Source organism: Ptychodera flava, chromosome 6, assembly GCF_041260155.1.
Source record: "Ptychodera flava strain L36383 chromosome 6, AS_Pfla_20210202, whole genome shotgun sequence".
In the NCBI taxonomy this organism is placed as follows: Eukaryota; Metazoa; Hemichordata; class Enteropneusta; family Ptychoderidae; genus Ptychodera; species Ptychodera flava.
Window position 1 is genome coordinate 1,458,642 of NC_091933.1, and position 15,665 is coordinate 1,474,306.

At 37.2% G+C, this 15,665-nt stretch overlaps 2 protein-coding genes across 3 annotated transcripts; both read left to right on the forward strand.

Moving 5' to 3' along the window:
• Window positions 1–1,713: 1,713 nt before the first annotated feature.
• Window positions 1,714–9,576, forward strand: LOC139134553 (transforming protein RhoA). 2 transcript variants are annotated; one of them, XM_070701438.1, is made up of 4 exons: window positions 1,714–1,895; window positions 5,433–5,606; window positions 6,732–6,881; window positions 8,266–9,576. In XM_070701438.1, exons 2-4 carry the CDS (start codon window positions 5,451–5,453, stop codon window positions 8,536–8,538), a joined length of 579 nt encoding a protein of 192 aa, XP_070557539.1. In that variant the 5' UTR covers window positions 1,714–1,895; window positions 5,433–5,450; the 3' UTR covers window positions 8,539–9,576. The 2 variants fall into 2 exon arrangements, with proteins under 2 accessions (XP_070557539.1, XP_070557538.1); XM_070701437.1 differs by lacking the exon at window positions 1,714–1,895 and adding an exon at window positions 2,247–2,659.
• Window positions 9,577–12,351: 2,775 nt separating this feature from the next.
• LOC139136013 (dynein light chain Tctex-type protein 2B-like) lies at window positions 12,352–13,140 on the forward strand. Its single transcript, XM_070703833.1, has one exon. The coding sequence runs from the start codon at window positions 12,352–12,354 to the stop codon at window positions 13,138–13,140; it is 789 nt and encodes a 262-aa protein (XP_070559934.1).
• The last annotated feature ends 2,525 nt before the right edge of the window (window positions 13,141–15,665 follow it).

The window sequence follows — 15,665 nt, forward strand, 5'->3', positions numbered from 1 at the left end:
TGCAATAAAACCATAAGTGTGTCATAAATAATACAAACAAAACAAAATCATGTTTGTTTGTTTTGTTGTATGTGAGCCACGTCTAAGACACACAACAAAAGTACTGTTTCAGTCTGTAAATGTCACCTCAGATGCCACCAGAGAAAACCATTTCCACTCCAAAATTTCATTTTTCTTAAATTGCCCGGCTACTTTCAATGTAAGGACAACACTGACAAGTAAATGCCATAAATGTACATGATTTTACAAATATGTTTTTGTAAAGTGAATCAAAAATGTACATGTGTTTACATATCTTTATTTACTTTCTTGAATATAGTCTGTGTGCGATAGAACAGCATCTTGTTGCTGGGTGTGAAAAACCAAGCAAACAAACATTGCACCGAAATTTGGTAAAAAAAAATATATCTCGAAGAAGGAAAGTGAAAAAAAAAGTTGCCAGCATATGCCCTGTAGAAAAAAAAAATTCATGGTGAAGCACGTGGGAAAAAAATAATGGCTCTCCACCAATCTTCCAAGCCCCCCCCCCCCCAGGATATCAAATGATCCACCCCTAAGAACATTTTCATTGCAGTCCTAGATGGCAGGACATCTCTAAGACAGCATCTTATATCATTGACACTTACCTTTCATCTTTCGCCAAACTTTTTAAATCCCTGGTCATTAAAAAGTTAAAAATCTGTTCCTATGGATGTCAACTATCTTTGCTACCCACTGGGTAGGCGATGTAGAACACTAGAGCAAAAGCCAATAGTTTCAAAATACGTAGCCAAATGCTGTTCGCTTTTTAAACGAGAAGCGTCCATTGATGTTCAATTTTGCTTTTAGTACTTGGCTTTCTGTGTAAACGTCAATGTGGTCGTCTTGGCCAACCTATTGGTGTTTTTACAAGATTTAACTTGTGCTTTGCACATCTGAATCCCACTGTAGGCCTATATTTTTACACACATAGCAAATAAATTATCATTACTTCAGGATCACAGAGGTTAATTATCAGTAATGCTTGCTTTTCTTCTCTCGCTGTAAAGATGGGAGTCGACGTTGAGTTACACTTCAACAGAAAGTCTGTGAGCCTAATCCGATCTAAGTGTTCAAAAACTCGACTGCAAAGGTCCCGCAGACTATAGGAGTATACTAGTAGGCTATAATATAGTAGTGTACTAGTATGTCTCGACCTGATTAAATTTTGAAACATAAATAGGCCTTCAACGATGGAAATATGTTTTCTATAATTTACTTTAATGTACACTTTTTTGCCTCGGTTTTTGGTCTAATCTACTTTTTCGTCAGATATATGGATTATTTTAGCGAAAAGTTCTAAATTCTCGCTCTGCTCTGGGTTTTTTGAGAGGTGAGAAATTGTTTTTTACCAGATTTTGATGCATTTTTTTCGTCTCAATAATTTGCCATTTTTTATCTAAAACCCTCCAGCCACCTCTATCCAAAATAAGTCCCCCAACAATAGAAAATGAGGATCTAAAATGTTGTTTGACTTTTTTATTAATTTCCGTTCATGCTACCCCAGACGACTATAAAACTACGGCCAACCGAGACGCCTGTTCAACATACCGTCCCGTTCCCCTCTCCCAGTGTCCAAATCAAAGGTTATTGCAAAATTATCAGGAAAGGGGGACCCATAGAAACATTAGCTGATATTACTATAATAGAGTTACAAACACTGCACTTCTTCATTCAATCTTCTTCCAGTCATGGTCTATTTTTAGCTACGTTCGATATAAAATGAGTCAGAACTGTTTTTGTTTCCACTTCACATACAAACACCCTACTGAACACTTCGTACTTTCCACAGCAATTCGCCCGTTTCGGACTCTTGACTACTGTGCGTGTGACGTTTAACCTCGCGAAATTATTTTGGAATAGAAGGCAGATTAAGGGTAAGTTTATAAGTTTAGTATTTCCCCCACAAGAGGTATATGGGTTTTATTTCTGTTTTAGTTTTCCTTGTACAACCGGGACTTTCCGACTAGCAAAACGGCGATTGCATACATCACGTTTCTGTGTGTGCCTTATGTATACGGAAGTCGAGGCCAGGGGCCGAATGCCTTCCCCGCGCAGCGCAGGTCTGTTTTTTTTCCCGTGGACGAATGCTGCAAACCGTATCAAGACGCAAAGGCTTGCTATGAAGTACGGCCCTGTGATTGCTTATAGCAACCACAGATCATGGGAGTGTAAACACTGGCTCAGCGACCGTGGCGGAACCGTTCACAAAACATACAAAATAGGGAGTGGTACATTGGGCCGGGACATTAGGTAAGGTGTGTTAGTTAGGGGTCTTGATAATGTAATGTTTCGTGTGATCTCGACGGTAAAATACTTGCTCTCAGTGCCGACCAACTTACACTTGGCCATATTCTCAGTAACAACGATTAGCATCTGCCGCTCTGCATGAATGGCGCGGACTTCACGACATCGAATGGTGAAGTTTCTGGCTCGACCGTTCAGTCGTGGTCAAAAGCGGAAGCAGCCGACCGACATTTCCCATGAATCGTTATGTATGACGTCATAGGTTGGGTTTGCTATTGATCAATTGTAGCAACCCCCCTAGTCCAAATTGAGGTGTGGTTCAAACGGAAATTTCGAGCTGAAATCGAAGGAGTGCTGTGTGTCTCTGTGTTTGGGAAATACCTGATATTCAGAGGTAATGTTTAGGTTGCAATTCAGTAAAAGTGTTTTGTCACATTATGAACGATCTCTTTCACTCGATCATCATATTTTTCACGAAAATTAACGCCAATAACTTTCTGTTGAAAATGTGTCTCGATAATTTTGGACAGCGACTGGGGATTGTTTCTGCAATATCATCGACTCTAACAGTTTTCGGAGATACTTCTTGATGAGAAAGAAACATTGCACTGTTGGCTGTCGGATTCTCAGAACGTGTGACCGTATCCATTTATCCAGATATGTGTGTGAACCGTATAAGACAGACAGCTGAGCTGCGCACGTCATGTCGGCCATTTTGTCTGCTTGATTGTAATGTCACACATCCGTGAGTGAATACTCCGCCACAGCCTCTGAACAAGGAAATTGTCCTCAAAAGTATTGTTTTAACCTCTTGCAAATCTTGCGCTGTTTTCTTGAAAATTGGGGCGATTTAGTTGCTTACAGCTGAAAAAAGAGAGTAACAAGTGTTATTCTCACTTATTACTTGCGGTCTTTGGGTGATTATATGTTGTGAATCCATTCATGGCTCCTGGCTGCATAAATCAAAGGGCATGTCATTTATGACATTATCTGTTATTACATCTGTTATTATGAAGAACTCGATATTTTTTGTATAATTCAAATTTCGATGCTGTAAAATGCATCCTTTGTAAATAATTGTTTTACAAGTATTTAGCCTTACAAGAGTGACTAACCATATGAAAGGTGAAGAATACTCTGGTTTGTGACTCCACCCATGGGTGTGTATTGAAATAGTGTTTACAAAATCTTGATCGCATTTCTCTATTATCTTCTTTGTTTTACGCATTTGATTTACTCTAAACAGACGACAACCACATAGGAAGAGTTTAACATGGTAGTCATTCAACATAACATTTTTGTCTGCAAAATTTTGGTAGATTTTGTGAGACCAAGGAAAATAAATGTCAGCGCATAAAACTTTAACGGGACGTCACTTCATTGCAAATTACAGGTCATACACGACTTTTTATTGATGAGCTATGTTTGAAAGAGTTGAAAACCAAGATATCCGATCCTCTCTTAAGGCTAGTTTTGCTGGCCAGTTGATATTCCTATCAAGGATAGGAAACCACTCTTGCTTGTATTAAAATCAGTACTTTACTTGCCAGTGAGTGTTGTCATGTAATGTCATAACTTTTTGCCACCAATATTTTTGAGTGAAACGCCTAATATACATTTATGGTAAGGTTTCTTCTTACCTTATTCTGGTTATACTCAGGAACTGAATTTCAATCATATTTATTTCAACTTGAGTCTCAAACGTATATCCTATCATTCTTGTAATTATTTTGAATTTTGCTGACTTATCACATGGCATCTTCAAACATGGCACTGATGCTTTAATCCTTTTCCTGCCAAGTCCATATTTCACCATCAGGTCAAGATGGTTAAAATTAATGAAACACAACATATTCCATATGGTGTATTTTAACCCTTTTCCTGCCAGACAGTATCACTTCCCCATCAGCCAAGTCAGTAAAAAGCGGTATTGAGCCAAAACATGATGTATTTTCACCCACTTGGCTCAGTATGTTATGGCATCTTTTGTCCAAAAAAAGTCAACTTTAGGTATTATGTTTTCAACAGCCTTCAAATGTACAGTATTATGTTAAAATAAACCGTATGGAATACGTTGTGTTTCATTAATTTTAACCATCTTGACCTGGTGGTGAAATATGGACTTGGCAGGAAAAGGGTTAAATAATACTGTCTATTTGAAGGCTGTTGAAAATGTAATACTGTAAAGTTGATTTTTGGGACTAAAGATGCTATAACAGACCAAGCCAAGTGGGTGAAAGTACATTACGTTTTGGCTCAATACCGCTTTTTACTGACTCGGCTGATGAGGAAGTGATACTGTCTGGCAGGAAAAGGGGTTATAGTGATAGTCTTCATAATATTTTAGTGCTCATCATTAGTTCTTAAAGTGAGAAGTTAATAACTGGTATATATTTATGGATTCATGTGTAAAAATGGCGTAACAGGGCTTCAAAAAGTATGGACAGATTTAAGAGACCAAATCGGTAAATTTATGAGAAACCCGACATTATCTAAGCACTGAAGTATCAACATTGAAAATTGGCAATCCCTATGTAGGGATAACATTGTTCTGAGGTGTTACTATAGAGTATGTGTATCATGAGTGGCAAGGTTTCTGCAGTCTATGATGAGTTTGTATCTAGGGTGATACAAAATCATTTTTCTCTCCCACTGATTGACAGGAAGAGAGCAGCATAAAGTCACAGGTTACCTACTTAAACAGTGATTTCAGTCAACATCATGTACATGTAACAATAGACAGTGAAACAACACATATGTAGGAAGGATGAGACCAATGCACAAAGATGCAAGTCACTAAATTGTATTCAAAGTGGATGATGCACATCTTGTTAATTTCCTTGCCTTCTTACTGGTGACAGTCTTTGTGTAGGTAAAACGGTCAGTCAAAACACCAGTACAAGTGATGTGATAGATTTTGTTCTTTTTAATCTACTTAACTGTTGCCATTTTTCTCAGGCAATATATCTTTGTTTTATCAATAAGGGAGGTAGTCATTCTTATTGTATGAGTAAAAAATTTGAATTATGGAAATTCGATTGCATTTTATATTAAGCCAATCTATCAATTAGACTGACCCTGCCTGCTTCACCTCGTCTGTCACATTTTCAACTTCACTTCAGATACTAAATCATTAATCTTCTGTCTTTCCATTATGTATTTTGCAGGAAGTTGACAGTTGGGACATGGCAGCTATAAGAAAAAAACTAGTTATTGTAGGTGATGGAGCGTGTGGTAAAACCTGTCTTCTAATTGTATTTAGTAAAGACCAGTTTCCAGAGGTTTATGTACCAACAGTATTTGAAAATTATGTGGCAGACATAGAAGTTGATGGCAAACAGGTTTGTTTCTGTTTTTGTTTCACACAGTTTTACATATATATGGATGATAATTTATTATCATCAGTATTATTATAATTATTGTATGTTATTATGTAATTTATTATGTCACCTTGATGAAGTCCAAAGAGAAATTTCAATTCACAAGCCTCAGGTTTCCTGAAAACAGAAGAGCCACCTATCTAATCCCTCTAAAATGGTTGTCGGCTCTAGTGTATCATAGAGATGAATGTGTGCATTGGTCCAGTTAAATTTGGTGTTGAAATAAAAGTAGGTAGTCTTATCATCTGCAGTGTTACTACGATAAATTCTGATCAGATGTTACATCATCTGGTTCTACTGATGTTTCAAGCCAAATGAAAAAAAATGTATGTTTACCTGTAATATAAAACCCACCAACACTAACTGAAAAATTTTGCTGTTTTTTTGGCGACACACACCCTAATAAATATTTAAAACGACAGACCAACCCATGAGGTCATGTTGAGAGAAACACAGTATTTTATTTATGCCTTATACCTAACATTTGAATTGTAACAAACACATGCTAAGTATTACTAGTACAGCTCATGATCATGTGAACAAATCAACATTCAGTTGCTTTTTTTAACAAAGACTCTAATATTAAATTTGTTTCTGTAGTTACAGTCAGTGACAAATACTGTCAAAAGCAACTTATGTTGGTACATTTGGATACACAGTCACATCTTTTCAGGACATGAATATTTTGTAGTACACACAGATTGTTTGTCATTGTTGCAATGATTATGTAATCATCAGGGTTTTTGTTGGGTTTTATGAAAATTCGATGAATATGTTGTTTGTAGCATGGTTTGCATCTATGCAGTTGCATATAGTACATTTCTGTTGATATTATGTTGTTAAATACGTTTATGATCCTCATAATGGGTAAGGGATATAAATAACATTCCTTTTCTGTAGTCTTGGTATTAAAAGATGTCAAACTCAATTACTACATGTCTGTATCATTGATATCAAATACTCCTTGTTTAGGATGGCAAGTTGATGTTCTTTCATGAGATCAACCAAGTCTTAGAGTTTGCCACCGCAAACTATTTTGATTTCTTGAGAGTGGACACTATGTAAACATTTACCTTGTTCATGCAGGTTGAATTGGCACTGTGGGATACAGCAGGACAGGAAGATTATGACAGGCTAAGGCCTCTGTCATATCCAGACACAGATGTAATACTGATGTGCTTCTCAATTGACAGTCCAGATAGCTTAGAAAATATTCCAGAAAAATGGACACCAGAGGTGAGTGTCTCATCCCTGACATTACCTTTTAGAATGCCCTACCGAGTAAAACACAGAGGAATACAAGTGAAACCATCATGTGAATGATCTGTTAACCCTTTGAACCTGGCTCGGACATAAATGTCCGATGACGTCATAAAGTACCAGGGGGTCAGGGTGCAAAGGGTTAAATAATGAAAATGTCAAATTTGCGAATTGATGAAAATCAGCATCACATTAAAAACAGTAAATCCATAAGTATGAGTAAGCCTGCCCTACATTTTAGGCAATTCTGCAACAACCATAGGTACTCCAGTAAGGCAATTTCTATGTTAAGTTAGTTATCCCAAACAGAAATTCTGTTTCACTGAGCTTCATCAAGTATACTCATTTGACAAGAATTTCAAGTCAACCTGTACATTCACATACATTTCCCTTAAACTTAAAAATTTGTCAGTTTACTTTTCATGATTCATTAACCTGACACTAGCACTTCAATTGTAGCACCAAATATACCATCTACACATCGCATTCTCTTGGAAATCTCACTTTTCAACGTACTTTTTGTGCTACTTAAATTTAGTCATCACACCTCCACTGTATGGAGAAGTAATTACAGTACACTTCCATCAACCCTAAAAATGTTACCACATATTCCATAATTGATTGGCGGGAGTCCATATTAGAATTCATTTTAGGTGAAGTTTTATCGTGAAGAAATTCAGAGCAACACAAAGACTTCGTAATTTACAGCATTCATGTAGAAAACATACATGATAAATTTTGATGATGACTTTGGTTAGTAACAGATTTGAAAGCTTCAATTGTGTATTTGGTACTCAGCAAACTCCAAGGTGTTCTGGGTCAGAGATGTTGGAGCAACCATACACAACTGAATCTTTCAGTGTAGGATTATAAATATTGTGAAATAGTAGGTGCTTATTCTAATATGTTATCCCTTACCCTGCCAAGTTCATCAGTCACCATCAGGTCAAGTTGGTGAAAACCAGTGATGTATGTCCATCTGTTGCATTTTAACAAAGCTTGATCATTTGAAGGCTCTTGAAAACAGAGATACTGTAAACATGATTTTTACTGACTAAACCTGCTCTGAAATACCATGTCAAGTAGGGGAAATTACACATTTACATGGGCTCTGTAAGGTTTTTTACTGATTTGGCAAAGAGGGGAATGATTTGCCAGGCAAAATAAGGTTCAAAGTGACACATGTCTACATTTACTGTACCAAGCTTCTCAAAATTTGTTTGAGTCTTGATGTTGTTTAACTTCAAGTGGTAATTGTTAGTTGATTTACATGTTGCACCAATACTTACAGTTACAAATATGTTCATCATCTTTTGTCAAGCTCCAACTGTGTCTAATCATTATAACATTCTTCTTTTAGGTTAAACATTTCTGTCCGAATGTTCCCATCATCCTTGTTGGAAATAAGAAAGATTTAAGAAATGATGAAAACACAAGGAAAGAGTTAGCAAAGATGAAGCAAGAGCCAGTGAAAACAGAGGAAGGAAGAGCCATGGCAGACAAAATAGGTGCCTTTGGTTACTTGGAATGTTCAGCTAAAACCAAAGATGGTGTCAGAGAAGTATTTGAAATGGCCACAAGAGCTGCATTACAAGTCAAGAAAAAGAAGAGAGGCAAATGTTTGATATTATAGACATTTTCAGAGTCTTCTGGTGTCTAGGCACATCTTGTACAATAGAGAACACTCACTGTCAATGCTTGTACGTGTGGTTCTTCTGCACTTAATCAGCTACTCCTTGTACAAAATATCATCATGCCATTACCAGTATGAGAATTACAACAAACTTGTAGACACATCTAGCTTTTGACATCATTTTCATTACAGTAAATGGTCAGAGATGCAAAGCAAACAGTGCAAGGAGATTATCTCCAATTGAAAAACCCTTCTTTCCTGAACTTCCTGAAGCATACTTGTTTGTACTAGGTAATATGATGTAATTTTGTGATGAGCATGCAACTAGAATACTCTAGTGTGTAACCAATTTATTAATTGTATCCTTTTTCACCATCTATGGCCATTGAAGAAGCATTGATTGAATACCATATACATAGAGTCTGTAAAAAACAAACGTTCAGTAATCACAAAAATATATCCGGTCAAGGCCCTTTTTTGACGTCAGAAAGACACTAGTAATGTGTCTGGGTATTAGAGCTGAAGGTAGTGGTAGAAATTATCTAGGTAGACAGTGATAGTAAATAGTTTCAATGCTTGTCACACACACAAAATGTAACTTATTATTAATTCTGTATTTCCAATTGCATCTCATGACAGAAAAAAACAAAAGGAAAAAAAATTAGAATTTGGTCTTTTTATGAGTTCTAGGTGTTGAATAATAAAGGAGAACTGCCTATTTCATTTGTCATGAACTGTCACAAAAATTTATTGATTAGGAATTTTTGACTTTTTAGTGCTTTTGTAATTCTTTTGACTGCACAGTTGATAATTGTATAATAGCAGAAATATCCCTCATTGCTTATTATTTTACATGTCTATTGTAAACAGTTTTGCTTTCCTACTTTCTTCTTTGGTAAATTCTTTTTCACACAGATCATGTGTCATGCAAATGCCTAATGATGTATTGTTGTGTAGCTTTGCAGCTGCAGATCTTGATCACCCCAATTTTTTTTTTCAAAATAAAACAGGAAAATGATTCTTTAACCAAGTTTAAAACATGGCTCATGTGTCTACTGTTCACCATAGCCCATACAAGCCATATGTCAGGTCTTTTCATATATTATACCATTTGCAGCGGGACCTTACTTGACTAGTTAGTAAGAGGAAAGTGACTGCCATGTCCCTGTCATACCGAAGGATTTACCAGCAGAGGATACACTTTGTCCTGTATACTACGTTTAAAGTTGTAAGAAAGGAGGTTAATGTATGTGTACAGGTCAAACACCTTGTGAAATATAAGGAGGCACACTGGGAAATAAGCCAAAACATAAATGAATAACAAGCCCAGTAAAATGTGCTTTACAGTTTATTTTCAGTGTCCTTGGTTTTCAAAGATGCCTGGCAGTTGCAGTGTTCATTTTCAAAATTCAATGTAGTCAGGAAGGTGTGTTATTTTATGTGGTCTCATGAATTAATTTAGAGAGTACTGGTATACGTATACCATTCATTGTGAAGTTCCTGATGTTGAAGTGGCATAGGATGTGATGTATGCAGAACAACATCAGAGGTACAGAGCTGGGTACAAGGTGAGAGAACGGCGCCCTCAGTGTTCAAGATCGAGCCATAGAGTTCATAGTACCAACATTGGTTGTTATTCAGGAGTGGATCGCATCGTACACCTGGCTACATTCAAAAGATTACGCGTCCGTGGGCAAAACTATGATAGCTTCCTTTACATGGCAATAACCAAACAATTTATATTCATTCATTGACGAAGCTGAAACAGGGTCGGATCACGATCTTTATTTAGACAAACATTGGGCTAATCCAAAGTCACTCAAAAATGAGACTTACTCAATGCATGTGATGTATGAATACGAGGGACGACACATTGGATTTAAATAGGGCTTCATTTTGAATTCTATTTCAAAGGACATGTATGCCTTGAACTAGCTCGTACGGCAGCATTACACCAGCGCATACAAGTTTGTCTACATGATGCACAGTAATCAATACTTGAGATTTCTTTTATAGTTTATAGATATTTACAGTTGTTCCAAGGAGTTTAAACACAACCCTTCTAAACGAATATAGGCCTACTCAAAAAAGTAAAAACTATACACTACAGAGTTATCGTAGAGAAAACAGGCCTTTTGTCACGAGTTGTGTATAAATGACAGATTTCACCAGGATGGGTACACTTTTTGATGGAGGGACTGTGCTCCGATATACAAGTATATTTCTGGGCGCTAGATGGGTGCGCCGAAAACAGAAAATGAATCACAGTCGCGCCTACGCGCCGTGTGGTTCGACACACGACTGCCGCTGTTAGAAAAATGCATACCACACAGCGGCGGCCGTGTGTCGAACCACACGCGATTGTGAAATGAACGGTGCAATTCGCAGCTGGAACGATATTATCTTTATGTGATTGTGGACCTGTATCTTACGATCAAAAACGCACTGATCCCGATTGAACATTTTCAAAAGATGTCAGTCACAACCCCCCCCCCCCCCCCCCCACCAAATTAAAGAAAGGGGACCCCAACAAATCCACCCCAGGCTGAAGAAACTGGCCAGTCCCTTATCACGAAAAACAAACCAAATCGCCTTCAACGTGTCCACTTCTTCGGTCAACGCACTTTGTCATAATAAATATTTTCTATATATAAAAGTTTGCTGGTGAGAAAACAAGTGTTCGAAAAGAGTTAACGCCAGAACCATCGTCATGTAGGCCTACACGAACGGTGTGTGTCAAGAAAGTGTAAAGTTTGGCGAAATGAAAGGAATGAATTGAGGGAGAAGAAGTGAAGAAAATGTTATCATTTAATGTAGAGCTTTGAGTTTTAAAGGTGAATTTACGATTTACTGCTACGACACAAGTTAAGCTTATTTACGTGCCAGACGAAGACATCGTATACGTCAAACCGTCCGGTCTACTTCTGATGACTGCATCGACTTTGACTGGTAATATGCCGTAATAAACACTTAAGGCGTATAATCGGGATCACCATGGCAATTACTTGTCGGTCTAGTCATGTTAAGACTATATACGGAGCGTGGCTTTTCTTACCATAGTTACTCGATATGACTCCCAAGGAAACTTTGGTATTTAGAACTCACTGTACACACGACTAAGTTATTTTTTATAAATATGCAAAACACCAAAGAAATGTTAAATTGATTCCTCGTCGATGTAAAGTGCTGTAAAAGGTTGAAGGGGCTGGACATCATATCAATATCAAGTATGCCATGTTGGTCAATAAAATACATATTGACATATAACAATAAGCATTCGTTGTAATTATAATGATAAACAATTCCAATTGTCCTTGTGTTTTTGTTTTGTTTTGTTTTTTCGTTTTTGTTCCAAGAAAAGCCGACATTATTACAAATTGAAAAAGAGAACATTACCGCAGTCAGATTTTCGAAAAATAATTTCCATTATCGAAATTGCGCAAAACTCCGTGGACCAGCTGTAACCTTGGTAACACAAACTGATATGGCATGGACAAAGCAAAACTTCGACCCCAGAGAGAGAGAGAGAGAGAGAGAGAGAGAGAGAGAGAGAGAGAGAGAGAGAGAGAGAGAGAGAGAGAGAGTTGGTTTTTGAATTACAAGGTTGTTAACCTTGGTAAATGTACCTCAACCTTTAATTGCAAATATCTTCTCGGAGCGTTTATTAGAAAATGCCAAACATCCGTTGGTGTTGCCACAGTAACTACAGTAGAGTGAATTATCTCCTTATCCGGGTTACCGAGATTCTTAACGTGCTAAAACTGCGCGCCCAGTCATTTCTAGGCTGACCACTGGAGCATTATAATAACCAAGATGTCGATTACCAAAGTGACGAAGCAAATGAAGCTACTTGAAGGTCCGCCAGTACACGGTTCAACGACTCAGAAAATGTTCGTGGAGAACGGAAACCAGTCAAACAGTGACGAAACTAGCAGGCTGCGAAGTTTACATAATGGATCTACCTCTCCGCGAATTTTTCAACGGCAAGAAAGTATCAACGGAAAAAGATCGTCAAAACGCGAAACTGCCTCAACGGAGTACTGTGTTAGCACTGAAAATGCATCGATGTCAGGAGAAGGAAGTATTGATGGACAATCAGCAGGAAGCAAACATGGTGGACCGAAGTTGTACTCAAAAAAGGTTAAAAGTAGCTTATCTTCACGGCGAAAACCAATATCAGCGATGTGGAGGAGAAGTAATATCACCAGGGCGGCCATTAATGCAACCAAATCCAACACAAGGAAAGTTAAAGATGAGCACAAAATGCAACCAGATGAACCACGAAGATTCAATGTTTGTCAAGTTGCCAAGCTTGTTCAGAATGTGCTTGATAGTGAGCTTGGAACAAAACAATATGATCCGGCCACGGTTGCCAGTTTAACGGAGTCTCTGACAACAAACATTCTGAACAAGGTGAAAGATCTAGATTTCGTACGATACAAAATCATCGCTCAAGTCTCAGTCAGTTCCAACAGTGGACAAGGTCTCCGAGCTGTTAGTCGTTGTATATGGAACACTGACACCGACAGTTTTACATCAGTAAGCTTTCAAAACAATACCATGTTTGTAGTTGCAACAGTCTACGGAGTCTACTGTGAGTGAACGGATAAAGGCATTGCCATGGGAACACCAGGCCGTGCTGGCATAACACGTGACCTTCGTGTTACTGTAAGGTGGTTCAGACGATCCAAGTGTTCACTTGTAGACGTAATAAGAAACTGTTGTATATTCAGTGACCTGGTTTTCTTATTCTTTGGGACGGACGCATGATAAATGTTTCTGCTTTGTGTATCATAATGGAAGGTTATAATATTCTGTTACTACATGTATAGCCACAGGTACTCGACTCAATGTAAGCAAACTGTCACTGGTGCAACCGGTAATGCATCTGATGCATCAGTGACGGTTTGCTTGCCATGAGTCGAATGCCTGTGATTACAGCTAACAAGTCACTATGAAATAGGAGTGTCTGCAACCAAAGTTTCACTTATATTATTATCGTGCCGATCATTAGACGGTAAATATGTGTAGCATGCAGATGGATAAAGCTCGATCGTATCGACACGATATTTTATCTGAAGATAGTGTTCCTGACGTTAGTTTCGTATTAGCACAGAACACAATAATCTCATGACAGTGATACGGAATATTTCAGATATTACAAGTTTGTTACAACATTTCGGTTTGCATGCTGTAACAGGGGTGTTTTCATGAAACTAATATTACAGAAACAACCAGGTGTTTCGTGCTTTGGCCAGATGACTTCAAGTAATCAAGCCAAGAATTACTTCAAGGGTATTGTTCATCCTTACGAGAAGTATATCCATTTTATCAAAGAAAAAAATGTTAGTAGCTAATTTGGTGTAATGTATTCTGGTGAATGCAGATCTTCGATTAAATGACATTAGTTGAACGTAATACAATTGTAGAGACTGCTACGACACAACATTTTCACCCGAAAGAGTTCATTATTACACAGACTGCAAAAAGGCTCCAGACTAGACATTTCTTCCTGATCTCAAATTAATTATGTAGCTTTTACTTCAAATAAACAATGGGAGAAATAAACTGATGTTCATTTTGCGTCATGTCAAAATAGAAAACCTTTCAACTTCAACAGATATGGGGTGATTAAATCTTGTTTTTCTTTTCATGGATGGCATGGAGCGACATCAAATATTCAATGCAGGGCAGCAACTTAATTGAATTCCCTAGAACCTCAAAATCTCTTAGAAACGTAGTCACCTGGTAGTGAACCCACCATTAAAACTTCTCCATTTCCAACGGGGCAAACGATTGACCATTCGACAGTTACATTAAAATGAAAACAAGTTAAGATCGTTGACATATAAACGAAGAGAACACTTCAATTCTTTCACTGACGAGATATTGTCAAATATATTTATCTAAAACTGGATGAACAGCTGCGAAATCTGGGCCCGAGGGCAGTCACAAACACAGTTTTACAAATTCCGTCAGGAGTTTACACCGTATATGCGTATTTTCCAAAGTTTGTTTTTTCGGATGGACAACTTAGTAAAGTTACATTTATTTTTTCATTCTCTTGGTAATTGTTTTCCCTAATTAACTTTCCATAGTCATTAAATTGAATTGTCAACGTAGTATGTAAAGTACTTTATGGACTAGAATTTAGTCATTTGTTTATGCGACATTGAACTTTTGGCGTAAGCTATTCATAAATTCGACTGGATCGTCGGAATGTAAGATAGATTGTCTGTAATGAATATTAATTTTTAATTAATAATAATTATTATAATAAAAAAACATATTCACCTTCTGCAACTGAAATATTTTTGTTCATACATAATGTACAAACTCTTTGTTCAACTTGAACAACCGGTCTTACATGACGTCATGATGACTAAATTGTGATTCGATGAACGTAATTTTGCCAAATCAAATTTAAATTTGGTAACTCTAATAGAATAAAGATAGATCTCAGGCTCTAACAAAGATTTAAAGTTTTCATACGTTCGAAATCTATTGGATTGTAACAGTTGTATAGCAAATGACAATCATAATGATTCCTTTCTATAACAATCTTGCAGTCTCAGTTGAAATATAGGCAAAATGTCTTTTTATCTCCAACTTGTTGCTCAAACCAAACAATACCAAACTATTTATTCAAATAACAAACCTTTAACTTTTTTTGCCAAAAAACCCCACCCCACTTCATTTAACCTTTTTAACATTTATAACAGGCTTTGGCATAATGAGTAGAGCTCGTTTCTAAAAGTTTCAATCAATAAAAGGTACGCGTTTCAAACATGCTCAGAACAACGGAAATCGCCCACATTCTCCAAGAAGTACTTAGTGATCAACACTTATGTTTACACCCATTGCAAAACGACAAAACGACGGCGCAAAACGACAAAAATTGAGTGATTCCTATGTCCAAGGAAAAATTCCTACTACCAAATTGCTGCACTATAACTACTCTGCAGGGGGACAACTGACGCGACAAACAATCAGCTGAACAATGTAGATACTTCCTTTACAGACAGAGCACCTCATTTCTTTATGTTACTTCTATTGATACAAAGCCTCTTCCCTTTTTGTTATTAGATGATGTTTTGCAGGTGACCAAGACAATCTTGAAGAAAGTA

What these genes read in the sequence shown, in the direction of transcription:
- LOC139134553 (XM_070701438.1), top strand. Translation starts at nt 5,451, where the DNA reads ATGGCAGCTATAAGAAAAAAACTAGTTATTGTAGGTGATGGAGCGTGT. An exon ending in TAGAAGTTGATGGCAAACAG is followed by an intron (nt 5,607 to 6,731) that starts GTTTGTTTCTGT and finishes TTGTTCATGCAG; the next exon opens with GTTGAATTGGCACTGTGGGA. An exon ending in CAGAAAAATGGACACCAGAG is followed by an intron (nt 6,882 to 8,265) that starts GTGAGTGTCTCA and finishes TTCTTCTTTTAG; the next exon opens with GTTAAACATTTCTGTCCGAA.
- LOC139136013 (XM_070703833.1), top strand. Translation starts at nt 12,352, where the DNA reads ATGTCGATTACCAAAGTGACGAAGCAAATGAAGCTACTTGAAGGTCCG.